Source organism: Pelophylax lessonae (genome assembly GCF_965119305.1).
Source record: "Pelophylax lessonae genome assembly, chromosome: 8".
In the NCBI taxonomy this organism is placed as follows: domain Eukaryota; kingdom Metazoa; phylum Chordata; class Amphibia; order Anura; family Ranidae; genus Pelophylax; species Pelophylax lessonae.
In genome coordinates, this window is record NC_138775.1 from 278,737,373 (window position 1) to 278,751,479 (window position 14,107).

The following is a 14,107-nucleotide window of genomic DNA, read 5'->3' on the forward strand; positions in this document are numbered from 1 at the left end:
ATGCAGTGCTGCGGGCATGGTACAGGAGATGCAGTGCTGCGGGCATGGTACAGGAGAATGTCCTGTACCATGCCCGCAGCACTGCATGAGGAAATGCAGGGGCTGCGGAGGAGTCTCACTTACCCATCGGTGAGGTGCCTAACATTTAAATATGGCGCCAACACATCACCGCGCATGCACGGTGACATGTTGGTGCCGGGCGGCGCCATTTTTAAAAGGTAAGTGAGACCGTGACTCGAGTATAAGCCGAGGGGTGCTTTTTCAGCATAAAAAAACATGCTGAAAAAGTCGGCTTATACTTGAGTATATACGGTATATACATTTATTTTTTTTCTAATTTATTTTAGCAGAGACCCTAGAGCATAAAATGGCGGTCTTTTTATGTTACACTGTATTTGCCCAGCGGTCTTTCAAACTCAATTTTTTGGGGGAAAAAATACACTTTAATTAATGAATAAAAAAATAAAAATAAATAATAAACCGTAACGTTAGCCCAATTTTTTTTTTTTTTGTATAATGTGAAAGATGTTACGCCGAGAATTGTAATCTTTATTCTAAGCAAAAAAAAAAAAATAAAAAATAGTGATTCTTATTTTATCCAGAATCGTGCAGCTCTAGTGAAGATCCCTCGTGCACACGGGATGTTTTTACAGCGGCTGTTTTTGGCGTCAGACATTTTTCCTGCAGCCAGTAAACTCCCCAGCATGTTCTCCTATGTCTCCATACACACACAGGCTGTTATCAGCAGTTTTTGGCAGGGGGGGGGTTTTCTGGCTGGAAAAAAAAAAAAAACCTGATCTAGTGGGTTTTGAGAGGAGTTTTTCAGCTGTAAAAGCGCTCTAACTCCGATAAAAGCTGAAAAACGCTAAAAAAATACTGAAAAATGCAGCTATTCTGCGTCTATCTACATTTTTGAGCCATAAGCTTTTGTGGTAGTATCGTTTTGCTAAAAAAACGCTACTGCAAAAAAGCAGCTACAGCTACTGACCGTCTGATAAGGTCCACTGTGCATGAAACCCTAAAGTAAATCTATGGGCAACCCAACCATCAAAGCCTATTACCATAGGCCCATCGCCCTATGAGGCTGCATACAATTCCCCACCAATGACCGACATTGATCTGTTGATCCAGCCAGCCAAACTCTTCCTGCTACACTTCCTTTTATAGGGTGACAACAATTCACCACCACTTTCCAACTCAGAGCAGTGTTGTCACCCTTAAATAGGCAACCCCCCCACATGGACTACAGCCCAACATGGTGATGTCATTGTGGGCTTGTCTATCAGTGTAATGCAGTGGTGTATTTAGGTTTTGTGCTGCCCTAGGCCTGACTAAACTATGGGCACCCCTAATTTAAATATGACCCGCCCCTTCCTGTAAACGACACACCCTTTCCTGTTTATGACCCGCCCTGTAATCTGTAAACCACAGCCCACAACCACAGTCTATCAGTGCCTATCAGTGCAGCCTCATCAGTTCCCATAAGTTCAGCTTCACCAGTGTCCATCAGTGCAGCCTTATCAATGCTCATCAGTGCAGCCTCATTACTGCCCATCAGTGCAGCCTCATCAGTGCGGCCTAATGATGAGCCATCAGTACAGCTCCATCAGTGGCCACCAGTGCAGCCTCTCAGTGCCCATTAGTGCAGCCTATCAGTGCATCATATCAGTGCCCATCAGTGCTGCCTTATCAGTGAAGCCCTATCAATGCAGCTTATAAGTCCTGCCTCATCAGTGGCCATCAGTGCAGTCTATTAGTGCCCATCAGTGCAACATATCAGTGCCCATCAGGGCAGCATATCAGTGCAGCCCCATCAGGTTTTTTGCTGCCCCCCTGCAAAGTGCTGCCCTAGGCCTAGGCCTTGTTGGCCTAGGCCAAGATACAGCACTGGTATAATGACTGACAAGTGGCGAGCCTGTCAATCAATATCTGCCCATACCTAGCCCCGCCTGCTGTCATTCTCATTAGGAAACCACAGAGGTGATCAAATGCCACCAAAAGAAAGCTCTATTTGTGGGAAAATTGTATTTGGGTACAGCGTCGCACGACCGCACATTTGTCAGTTAAAGTAACGCAGCGCCGTTATCGCAAAAAATGGCCTGGTCGTTAAGGGGTGGGAGGGTAAATCCTTCTGGTCCAGAAGAATTTCCAAGTGTTTTTCTGTTGATCCTGCCAGTACTGCTGTTACCTCTTTATTTCCTGTAGAGGGCGGACAGCGCTATGCTGAATTTGTCTCTCCCCATTCATCTGTGCAGAGGAATTATAACAGCGCCATGTCCTTCCAGTCCAGAACTGGTTAAATGAGTTCAGCAGACTGTAAGCGGTGCGTTTGAAGGAAGTTTCAGAAATAAATCTCCGGTGTCACAATATTAGACAGGAAGAAGATTGCTCTGTTCTGTTAACTCAATGGTGTAATTGTTACACACCTAAACAGCATTACCCCCTCCCCCCCCCACAGAAAACGGGTGCTTGAGTTCTTTAATTGTTACCCACAGTGTCTAGCTTAGGCAAAGCAGATTCCCCCTGAGACTTCCTGTAATAAAGACCGCTCACTGCTGCTCTCTCTCCTTGTGCAGGGTGACTGGTCTTGTCTCCGCCCCCTCATATAGTTATCTGCAGGTAACCTGTAAGGGTTGGAGCCTACTGAGCCCCTCCCACAGCTCTGCTCTCTCTCCTTGTGCAGGGTGATTGGTCTGATCTCTGGCCCCTCCTTTAGTTTTCTGTAGTGGGTGGAGCCTGCTGAGCCCCTCCTACAGTTCTGCTCTCTCCTTGTGCAGGGTGACAGGTCCTGTCCCCGCCCCCTCCTCTAGTTTTCTGCAGGCAGCCTGTAGTGGGTGGAGCCTGCTGAGCCCCTCCCACAGCTTTATTCTCTCTCCTTGTGCAGGGTGATTGGTCTGATCTCCGCCCCCACCTGTAATTTTCTGTAGTAGGTGGAGCCTGCTGAGCCCCTTCCACAGTTCTGCTCTCTCCTTGTGCAGGGTGATTGGTCTGATCTCCGCCCCCTCCTCTAGTTTTCTGCAGGCAGCCTCTAGTGGGTGGAGCCTGCTGAGCCCCTCCCACAGCTTTATTCTCTCTCCTTGTGCAGGGCGATTGGTCTGATCTCCACCCCCACCTGTAGTTTTCTGCAGACAGCCTGTAGTGGGTGGAGCCTAAGCCCCTCCCACAGCTCTGCTCACTCCTTGTGAAGGATGACTGGTCTGATCTCCGCCCCCTCTTCTGTAGGTTTCTGCAGTGGGGGTAGCCCCTCCCACATGCCTGCTCTCTGCACAGGCTATGTATAGCCCAGTGATGATGTCCCTGCTACTTTGACAAGATAGTGCCTGGGTTTGCAAAGGCTTTTGGTGCACACAAGGTGGATTTATATCATTGGTTGAGATGTTGGAATATAATTAAATTAACGTTTTTGTCCCCGGAGTTTAGCTGTAAAATGATACACAAATTTTGGCACCCTGGGCTCAGTACTTGTCAGAGCAGAATAATGACTCAGGCACAATCTCTGCCCTCACATCAGATCCAGTGGGAGTGTCGGCAATGCTGCTCCCTCTTCACACACACAAACACAGAATGTCACAAATTCAACAACAAACTGTGTGTGACATACTATCATCGAGACAACGTCATCACCTGGGGACTCGTCACAATGAGTATCACACTAAACAAAAAAAAAAATATTTTAAAAAGTAGCAATTGTGTCACCGGAAAAGGAAGCTGCAGGAAATCTTTCCAAAGGGGACACCGATTGCAACTATTATGATTATTCAGGTTTTTGTCAGTGCCAACAGTTTGCACAGCATCTTACAATATAAAAAGGAGACGTTACAGTTACAATGCAATAAAATACAAGAGGTTTAAGCGGGCTCTGCTCATAAGAGCTTACAATCTAATAGGGAAATAAACTTAAAGGAGGAGAAGTACAGCCAAAACTCATTTGGCCGTACTACTTCTATGGATCACACACTCCTGTGACCCATTTTCAGCAGACAGCAGGCTAAAGCCCACTGTCAGCTGACGTCACAGAGCCGGTCCAGGCTGGGGCAAGATGGCGACAATGAAGTCCGGATCCGCCCACAACCCTGGACCGCTATCTGGCTCAGTGTCTTATGGCACATTTCCACTGCAAGTAGCGGCTCGGCTCCACTCGGCACTGCTTGGCCCAGCTCGGCTCAGTTTGCTTTTCCACTGCGTGGTACGAGTCGGCACGTTTCAGCACTGCACAGCACTAAAGTAGTAAGTGGGTGGGATTACAACGATTCTCTGACCAATCGGTGGCTAGTAGTGACAAACAATCAAGGGTGCATGCAAAGGATTGTGGGATATGGTATAGGTACGACCCGCTTGTGACCCCAACCGAGGTTGTAGTGTTTAAGCGAGCCGTACCATGTAGTGGAAAAGCGCTGCTGTACATAACCGTACGGAACCGTTCTAACACGTACCATGCAGTAGAAAAGCGCCAAACCGAGCCATACCATGCAGTGGAAAAGCGCCATTAGTGAGTCACTGAGAGCCGGAGGCAGCCGCTCCCGCCCCCTCCACAGCCCAGCACCGAGTGAGCGAGGGGGGGCAGAGCAGAGAGCCGGTGACTAATAGTCACCGGCTCTCTGCTCAGGAAGCTCTGAGAACCGAACAATCGGTGGCGTTTGATCGCTCAGTTCTCAGCCTTAGAGCCGGTGGGGGACGGATGCAGCTTCCACCTAGGCAAGTATGATTTTGGCTCTTTTAAAGCGATAGTTCACCTTTTCATAAAAAATGAGCCAGCCATAGATTCAAAATTCAGCCAATTCAGCAAAAAAAAATAGACAAATTTTGATCTCGATCGAAAATGGACAGACTCCATCGATATCGATCTATGGATTTATGGATCGATCAGAGGTGTACCTAGGGTCTCCAGCGCCCTTGGCGAGGAGCTGTATCGTTGCCCCCTCCCCCAGAGAGGGTTTGACAGAGAGAGAGAGGGGGGGGTGACAGAAAGAGAGGGGGGGGTGACAGAAAGAGAGGCGGGGATGACAGACAGACAAAGGGGGGGGGGGGGTGACAGACAGACAGACAAAGAGGGGAGGTGACAGACAAAGAGAGAGAGAGAGAGAGAGAGGGGGGGGGGTGACAGACAAAGAGAGAGAGAGAGAGGGGGGGTGACAGACAGAGAGAGGGGGGGGTGACAGAGAGAGAGAGAGAGGGGGGGGTGACAGAGAGAGAGAGAGAGGGGGGGGTGACAGAGAGAGAGAGAGAGGGGGGGGTGACAGAGAGAGAGAGAGAGGGGGGGGTGACAGAGAGAGAGAGAGAGGGGGGGGGTGACAGAGAGAGAGAGAGAGGGGGGGTGACAGAGAGAGAGAGAGAGGGGGGGGGTGACAGAGAGAGAGAGAGAGAGGGGGGGGGTGACAGAGAGAGAGAGAGAGGGGGGGGTGACAGAGAGAGAGAGAGAGGGGGGGGTGACAGAGAGAGAGAGAGAGGGGGGGGTGACAGAGAGAGAGAGAGAGGGGGGGGTGACAGAGAGAGAGAGAGGGGGGGGTGACAGAGAGAGAGAGAGGGGGGGGTGACAGAGAGAGAGAGTGAGAGAGGGGGGGTGACAGAGAGAGAGAGAGGGGGGGTGACAGAGAGAGAGAGAGGGGGGGTGACAGAGAGAGAGAGAGGGGGGGTGACAGACAGAGAGAGAGGGGGGGTGACAGACAGAGAGAGAGGGGGGGTGACAGACAGAGAGAGAGGGGGGGTGACAGACAGAGAGAGAGGGGGGGGGTGACAGACAGAGAGAGAGGGGGGGGGGTGACAGACAGAGAGAGAGGGGGGGGTGACAGACAGAGAGAGAGGGGGGGGGTGACAGACAGAGAGAGAGGGGGGGGTGACAGACAGAGAGAGAGGGGGGGGGTGACAGGGAGAGAATGAGAGTGGGGGGTGACAGGGAGAGAGAGAGGTGTCCCCTGGTATGGGCTCCTCTGACACCCTTTGTGTGATCCCCATCCCCAGCCTGCCTGCCGCTGGAGCTGATGGATGATGTCACGGTCATGTGACCGCTAACCGGCCTCCTGTGTGAGCAGAGACAGAGCTCAGGAGAGCCCGCACTGACGCCACCTGGAGTGGACACAGGGCTCCGGGATTAGAGACGCATGCTGCCTGGGGGCGCAGGCTGTGGGGAGGGAACAACAATCACTGCGCCCCCCCCGGCCTGCGCCCTCGACGGGCGCCAATCTGGCCAACCCCTTGGTAAGCCCCTGGGATCGATATCCATCGGTTAACTTCAGTGCAGCCAGCCTGTTGGATTTTTTTTTTATGCAACCACTGCCAGCAGTTATAGCCACCAGCAGTGATCATTGTATTCTGCCTGTTGGGGAAGGCTCCCTGCCGGCAGAACACAATAGCTCAGCGAAAGGGATTCCCCATCAACACAGTAAACTTGTGGTTGAAGGAAAGAATGTTGTATGGCCTGTCTTAAAGCGTAACTCCCACTTGAGAAAAAAACATTCCCCTCTGGGGGATCTCTGTACATTGCAGGGATTATAACAAACTTTGTTGCAGATTCCTACCTTTTGTTATTCTAAAAAATCCCTGTTTGTTCCTCTGTGCTGAGTGGGTGTAATGGGAGTGGTTTCATAATTATCTATCAGCTGTGGCAGCTGCAGGGCTCTAATGAGGAAATCTGCTGGGTCTGGATCCCTTTAGATGTGTTCCTATTGGGAGTATCTCACCAAAAATGACATTTTTGTTGCAGGGGATGCCAGAAATCTGACTTGTATCTTAGTGCAGGCTTCAGGGAAAATTGGTGAGCCAATCACACAAGCAGGAAATGATGTTTCTGGGGGTGTGGTCAGTATACATTCTGTGTACAGAACAGCTCCAGACGGTCATTTTGCATTTTCAGAAAATTACAACAGCTGCAGATTGAAAAGGAAAGGTCATTTTTTAATAACATTCAATTACAATATGATTTGTGTCACAACTGTATACGCTATATCCTTTTTCTTCATTTGCTATTTTTTTTCTACACGAAAGTGGATTTATCCTTTAAGCCTATGATGAGATTATCAGATGAATAAGAGTCTTTTTTTTTTTGCACGCTAGTCTCTTATTGAAAATGAAGAGTTTACTAAAGTTACGAAAATTTTCTTACGACAGAACAAAAATTGTAACCATTTTCAGACCCGAACCGGTGATTTTGGGGATGCATTTAACATTTTATTAACTAGCAACCCCCAATCTGGCTGTTCCCTGGGGCCTATGGGCAGATTTACTGACCCGGCTAACATAACCACACGCAAGGCGGATGGCATTGCCATTCAGAGGCGTCTGAAACTCTATTCTGGATGCTTGCAAGGTCACTTAAAATGTCAAAGGTCACACAAGTGCCATCCACAAGGTTATGCCAAGATCAGCCTTCTCACTGTAATCAGCTGTTCACTTCCAGCTCTTGTTCTGCGTTCTCTGAGTGGCGGCGCGGTCTGCGAGACCTTCAACCGTCCATCGCTGCAAAGAGACAGCTGGCCTACCAACTCACAACCAGCATCAGCCATGGCAGTGATATGCAACATTTCATATATTGTTACTTTTATTGCTGCATGATTTTTGTTATTGCTATATTGTTACTACTATTGTTACATGATTTCTGTTATTGCTATATCGTTACTATTATTCCTACATGATTCCTGTTATTGCTATTTTGTTACTATTGTTACATGATTTCTGTTAGTCCCGGTTCACACTGGGGCAACTTGTCAAGCGACTTTGCCGCCTGACAAGTCGCGCTACATTCAGTGCAATGGAATCGTTCTAATCAGAGCGACTCAAGACGCTCCGACTTAGAAAAAGGTTCCTGCACTACTTTGGGGGTGACTTGCATTGACTTCTGAAGTCAATGCCCCCTGAAGTCGCACTGCACAGGGCAACTTTGAAGCCGCCCCTGTGTGAACCCAGCCTTATTGCTATATTGTTACTATTATTGCTACATGATTTCGGTTATTGCTGTATTGTTACTATTAGTCCCCGTTCACACTAAGGCGACCTGTGAGGCGACCTGGTCACCTCACAGGTCGCCTCCCATAGGGAAGCTGCGGACCCGTTCTAATAGGAGCGACCCAAGTCGCTCCGATTTAGAAAAAGGGTCCGGAGCTTCTTTGGGGCGACCCGGAGGCGACCGCCATAGACTTCAATGTTATGAAGTCCGTGGCGGCCGCTCCGAGGTCGCGGCGCGCTGCTCGCACCGCGACCTCGGAGGTTGCCCCCCCAAGTCGGATCGCGGCAATGTGAACGGGGCCTTATTGCTGCATGATTTCTGTTATTGCTATATTGGTACTATTATTGCTGCATGATTTCTGTTATTGCTATATTGTTACTATTATTGCTGCATGATTTCTGTTATTGCTATATTGTTACTATTTTTACATGATTTCTGTTATTGCTATATTGTTACTATTATTGCTATATTGTTACTATTTTTACATGATTTCTGTTATTGCTATATTGTTACTATTATTGCTATATTGTTACTATTTTTACATGATTTCTGTTATTGCTATATTGTTACTATTATTGCTGCATGATTTCTGTTATTGCTATAGTGTTACTATTATTGCTGCATGATTTCTGTTATTGCTATATTGTTACTATTATTGCTGCATGATTTCTGTTATTGCTATATTGTTAATATTTTTATATGATTTCTGTTATTGCTATATTGTTACTATTGTTATACGATTTCTGTTATTGCTATATTGTTACTATTGTTACAGGATTTCTGTTTTTGCTGTATTGTTACCACTATACCTACATGATTTCTGTTATTGCTATATTGTTACTATTGTTATATGATTTCTGTAAGACCCCGTTTACACTGGGGCGAGCCGACTTTGCCGGGCGACCTGTGAAGTCGCGGCGCGCAGCTTGCACCGCGACCTCGGAGCGGCCGGCACGGACTTCATATAATTGAAGTCAATGCAGGCCGCTCCGGGTCGCCCCAAAGAAGCTTCGGACCCTTTTTCTAAGTCAGAGCGACTTGTGTCGCTCCTATTAGAACGGGTCCACAGCTTCTCTATGGCAGGCGACCTATGGCGACCTGTCAGGCGACCAGGTCGCCCCAGTGTGAACCGGCTCTTATTGCTATATTGTTACAGGATTTCTGTATTGTTACTACTATTCCTACATGATTTCTGTTATTGCTATATTGTTACTATTATTGCTACATGATTTCTGTTATTGCTATATTGTTACTATTATTGCAACGTTTACCAATATTGTTACTGTATAAACAGACTCCAAGTGAGCCCATTGTTTATATAGAATCATACACACACACACACGTTCTGTATATAAATATCTGTATGGAACACACAGCACACACCTTTCTCAGCAGCTTCTTGGGTATGCAGAGGATAACTGACCTCATTGGTTGCTATCGTTACGTCATGTGATGTAAGAGATACAGACAAGGTTATCCCAAGATCACAAGAGATCCTGCTATGGACTATACAGAGCAGAGGTAGCAGGCCTACAGGAATGATGCCACCGGAACCACATATTATATTTAGAAAAGTCAGACCAGTGGCATCTTAAGAGCATAAAGGGCCCCAGGCAATGCAGTGCACTGCGGCCCGCCTGCACAATCACCCACAAGAATAAAAATGCAAATTATCAATAAGGCGATATTTATTGGTTCCAGCAGTGCCAAGCTAATGACAGCTTCCAAGTAGTGCGGCTGGGTCCGGTGAACACACACACACGGACGGGAGTCAGACTCGACTGTCCTGTGTGTGCCAGTTCCCGTGGAGGTGGACAGGCATTCCTGCAGTTGTGGGCTCCCCCTCCACGGCCCAAGTGGCCTGACAGCAGTGCAGGGCTGACAGGCGCTTGCCAACTGCTAAGTTTGGCACATGGGAATCGGGACTAATTCTTGGCTGGGGCTGGGTCACTGGGCAGGTGGGGCCCCCGGGCAACTGCCCAGCATGCCCATTCAGTAAGATGGCCCTGAGTCAGACGGTCAAAGGTTCATATTTGTGCAATGTGGGATTGCATGCCAAATCTTGCAACACAAAAAAAAAACAAACAAAAAAAAACAAAAAACATCCTTTTCGCAGGCGCGTGTCTGTGCCATTACTTTTTAATGCACCTTGCTAACGCATGCGCCAAAGCACATGGTAACAAAGATCCTTTCCATTGCTGGTTACTGCATTACTATAATGGAAAGGTGTATTATTAAATCTTCATCCCACACTTCCCGCAGCCTGTCCCAGATCATTGCTAATTACAATCCCAGAATATAAAAGTATTAGCACATCCCCCACCTAGGTTATTTCGGCACCCAAAAGATGTCACCAGCGCTGCCCTAACCCTCCCCCCCTGACTACGCACAATCAGCTCCCCCAAATCAAATTACACCAATCAGGTTAATCCCACCCCTCAAAGAAAAATGATGGGAATAACTTAAACTTTTCTGTGATGTGCTTTAAAAATAATTAAGATGAATCTTAAGTAGCACCCCTCCAGTGTCAAATTCCCACATAACTACCCCCCCCCCCCCCAATTCGTTTACTACAATCATATTCTTAGCCCCCTTGTTTATTGAGTGTCAATATTGCACCACAGGCCCTCTCATCAATATTGCACTTCAAAATCCCCCCCCCCCCCGCCAGGTTATTGCACACATATCCTCTCCTCAAAATACTGCACCCCTATTCCAACCCTCAAGATGTTGGCACCAATAACCCCCCCCCCCCCCATGTTATTGTATTCTTATATCCCCCAAGTTATTGCACTCCTGTCACACTTCCATATTTGTTGCTCCTCTAGATACTCCAGATTGGTCCACCTCTATTCCCTCCCCAAGTTATTAATCCCTTATATTCCTCCAGGTTATTGCACCCCCTATCACAATTATTGCACCCCAATGTCCTCCAAAATATTGCACCTCTATATCTCCAGGGTTATTGTAAGCATTCGCTCCCCAAGATATTATCCCTTATATTTCCCCAGGTTATTGCATCCCCAAAGCCCCCAGGTTGTTGCACCCTTATCTCCTTATAAAGATATTGCACCCCTATTCCCTCCCTAAGAGATTTGCCCTTTTAGGTCGTTGTTTTTGTTGTACCTTTGATACCCTTCACCCCATATCCCTCAGGTTATTGCGCCCCTAGCACATCATAAATGCACCCCTAGAACCTTAGGTTAATGCTCCTCAATCCCCTCATCAAGACATAACACCACAATTCCCTCAATATATTGCACCCCCACTTTACTAAAACCCAACTTCCTCCTCAAGATAATAGTTGTTATAATTCCCCAGGTGATTGTACCCTATCTAAAAAGAACCCCTACGGTTATTGCACCCCTATCCCCTCATTAAAATAAAATACCCCAAATCACTCTAAGATATTGCATCCCCAAACTCCCTGGGTATTGCACCCCTATTCAAAATTATTGCACACTCACAACCACAGGTTATTGTACCCCAACACCCCTATTTCCTTATGTAGACATAATACTCCAAATCACTCTTTAAGATATTGCACCCCCCAATTCCCTGGGTTATTGCACCCCTATCCAAATTATTGCACTGCCACAACATCCAGATTGTTGTACCCTTATTCAAATGATTGCATCTCAACACCCCTAAGGGTATTGCACCCCCTATTCCCTCATTAAGACATAATACCCCAAATACCTCTTTAGGATAATGAACCCCACATTCCCTGGGTTATTGCACCCCCACAACCTCCAGGTTATTGTGCCCCTATTCAAACTATTGCACCGCAACACCTCTAAGGGTATTGCACCCCTATTCCCACATTGAGACATAATACCCCAAATACCTCTTTACGATATTGAACCCCTATCTAAAATGTTTGCACCCCACAACCCCCAGTTAGTTGTTCGCTATTCAAATGATTGCACCCCAACATTCCTAAGGGTATTGCAGCCCTATTCCCTCATTAAGACATAACACTTCAAATCCCTCTTTAAGAAATTGCACCCCCCACATTCCTTAGGTTTTTGCACCCCTATCCAAATTATTGCATCCCTACAACCCCTAGGTTATTATACACCTATTTTTATGATTGCAACCCAGCACCCCTAAGGGTATTGGACCCCTATTCCTTCATCAAGACATAATTCCCCTAAACTATCCTCAAGACATTCCACCCCACTTCACCTGGGTTACTGCACCCCTATCAAATGACTGAACCCCCACATCCCCCAGGTTATTGCATTCCACATTTCCCAAGTTATTGCACTGGTATTCAAATTATTGCACCCCTATCCCCTCATTAGGGCATAATACCCCAAACCCATCCCCAAGGATATTGCACCCCCACATCCCCCAGGTTATTGCACCTGTATACAAATTATTGCACCCCTCCCTTAAAAGGTATTGCACCCCTATCCCCTCATTAGGGCATAATACCCCAAACCCATCCCCAAGGATATTGCACCCCACATCCCTATGAAAAAAAATTACTGCACCCCCTCATCACTCAGGTTATTGCATCGGTATCCAAATTATTGCACCCTTCCCCCAAAGTTTTTGCACCCCTATCCCCTTATTAGGGCATAATACCCCATACCCATCCCCAAGACATTGCACCCCACATCCCTATGAAAATGATTGCACCCCCAGATCACCCAGGTTATGGCACCCCTAGCCAAATTAATGGACCCCCTTCCCATCCCCTCATTACATAGCACCCCAATGCCTTAAAATACAACCCCCCCCCCCCCCCGGTTATGCACGCTCCAGTTACCCCATGTCAGTGCCCCCTCCCCCCCCCCCTCACTCACCCCATTGGCAGCAGCGATCTGGATGATGAGTTGGATCGCCTCCTTCATGTAGAATCGCCCGTCACCCCCGACCACCAGCACCCCCTCCTCCCTCTCCCCGGGATCCGTGCAGGAGATGATGCTCTGGATGAAGTTCTCCGCATAGTTGGGGTTCTGCTGGAAGGCGGTGACCCGCTTCCTGAGCCCGCTGGTGCCCGGCTTCTGGTCCTGGTACGGCTTCGTCTTCACACATTGGATCTTCTGTGCCATGATCGTCCGCAACCCGACCGACAGAGTGCAGGCCTGGGGTCTGGAGAGAAGGGACTGGGTATACTGGGAGGAGGAGGGGACGGACTGGGTATACTGGGAGGGAGGAGAGGAGGGACTGCAGCATACTGGGAGGGAGGAGGGGACGGACTGGAGTATGCTGGGAGGGAGGAGAGGAGGGACTGGGTATACTGGGAGGGACTGGACTGTACTGGCAGGGAGGAGGGGAGGGACTGGATCTGACAGGGGTTATCAGCTGCCAGCTAGAGGGTGAGGGACTACAACTCTCAGCATGCCAAGGACAGGCCAAGACTGGAGCATACTGAGAGGGAGGAGGGGAGGGACTGGGTAAACTGGGAGGGACTGGACTGTACTGGCAGGGAGGAGGGGAGGGACTGGATCTGACAGGGGTTATCGGCTGCCAGCTAGAGGGTGAGGCACTACAACTCTCAGCATGCCAAGGACTAGCCAAGACTGGAGAATACTGGGAGGAAGTATGGGAGGCACTGGGTATACTGGGAGGGACTGGACTGTGCTGGCAGGGAGGAGGGGAGGGACTGGATCTGACAGGGGTTATTAGCTGCCAGCTAGAGGGTGAGGGACTACAACTCTCAGCATGCCAAGGACTGGAGCATACTGGAAGGGAGAAGGGGAGGGACTGGGTATACTGGGAGGGACTGGACTGTACTGGCAGGGAGGAGGGGAGGGACTTGATCTGACAGGGGTTATCAGCTGCCAGCTAGAGGGTGAGGGACTACAACTCTCAGCGTGCCAAGGACTGGCCAAGACTGGAGAATACTGGGAGGAAGGAGGGGAGGGACTGGGTATACTGGGAGGGACTGGACTGTACTGGCAGGGAGGAGGGGAGGGATTGGATCTGACAGGGGTTATCGGCTGCCAGCTGGAGGATGAGGGACTACAACTCTCAGCATGCCAAGGACTGGCCAAGACTGGAGCACACTGGGAGGAAGGAGGGGAGGGACTGGGTATACTGGGAGGGACTGGACTGTACTGGCAGGGAGGAGGGGGGGGGGGACTGGATCTGACAGGGGTTATCGGCTGCCAGCTGGAGGGTGAGGGACTACAACTCTCAGCATGCCAAGGACTA

At 48.7% G+C, this 14,107-nt stretch overlaps 1 protein-coding gene across 1 annotated transcript in view; it reads right to left on the reverse strand.

The window, feature by feature from the left end:
* Positions 1-13,032, reverse strand: part of PGM1 (phosphoglucomutase 1) — a 96,036-nt gene extending 83,004 nt beyond the window's left edge. The window contains exon 1 of the mRNA XM_082265160.1: positions 12,754-13,032. Within this exon, the coding sequence (XP_082121286.1) occupies positions 12,754-13,002 (249 nt within the window). The 5' untranslated portion in view covers positions 13,003-13,032. The remainder of the gene's footprint in view (positions 1-12,753) is intronic.
* Between the last annotated feature and the right edge of the window lie 1,075 nt (positions 13,033-14,107).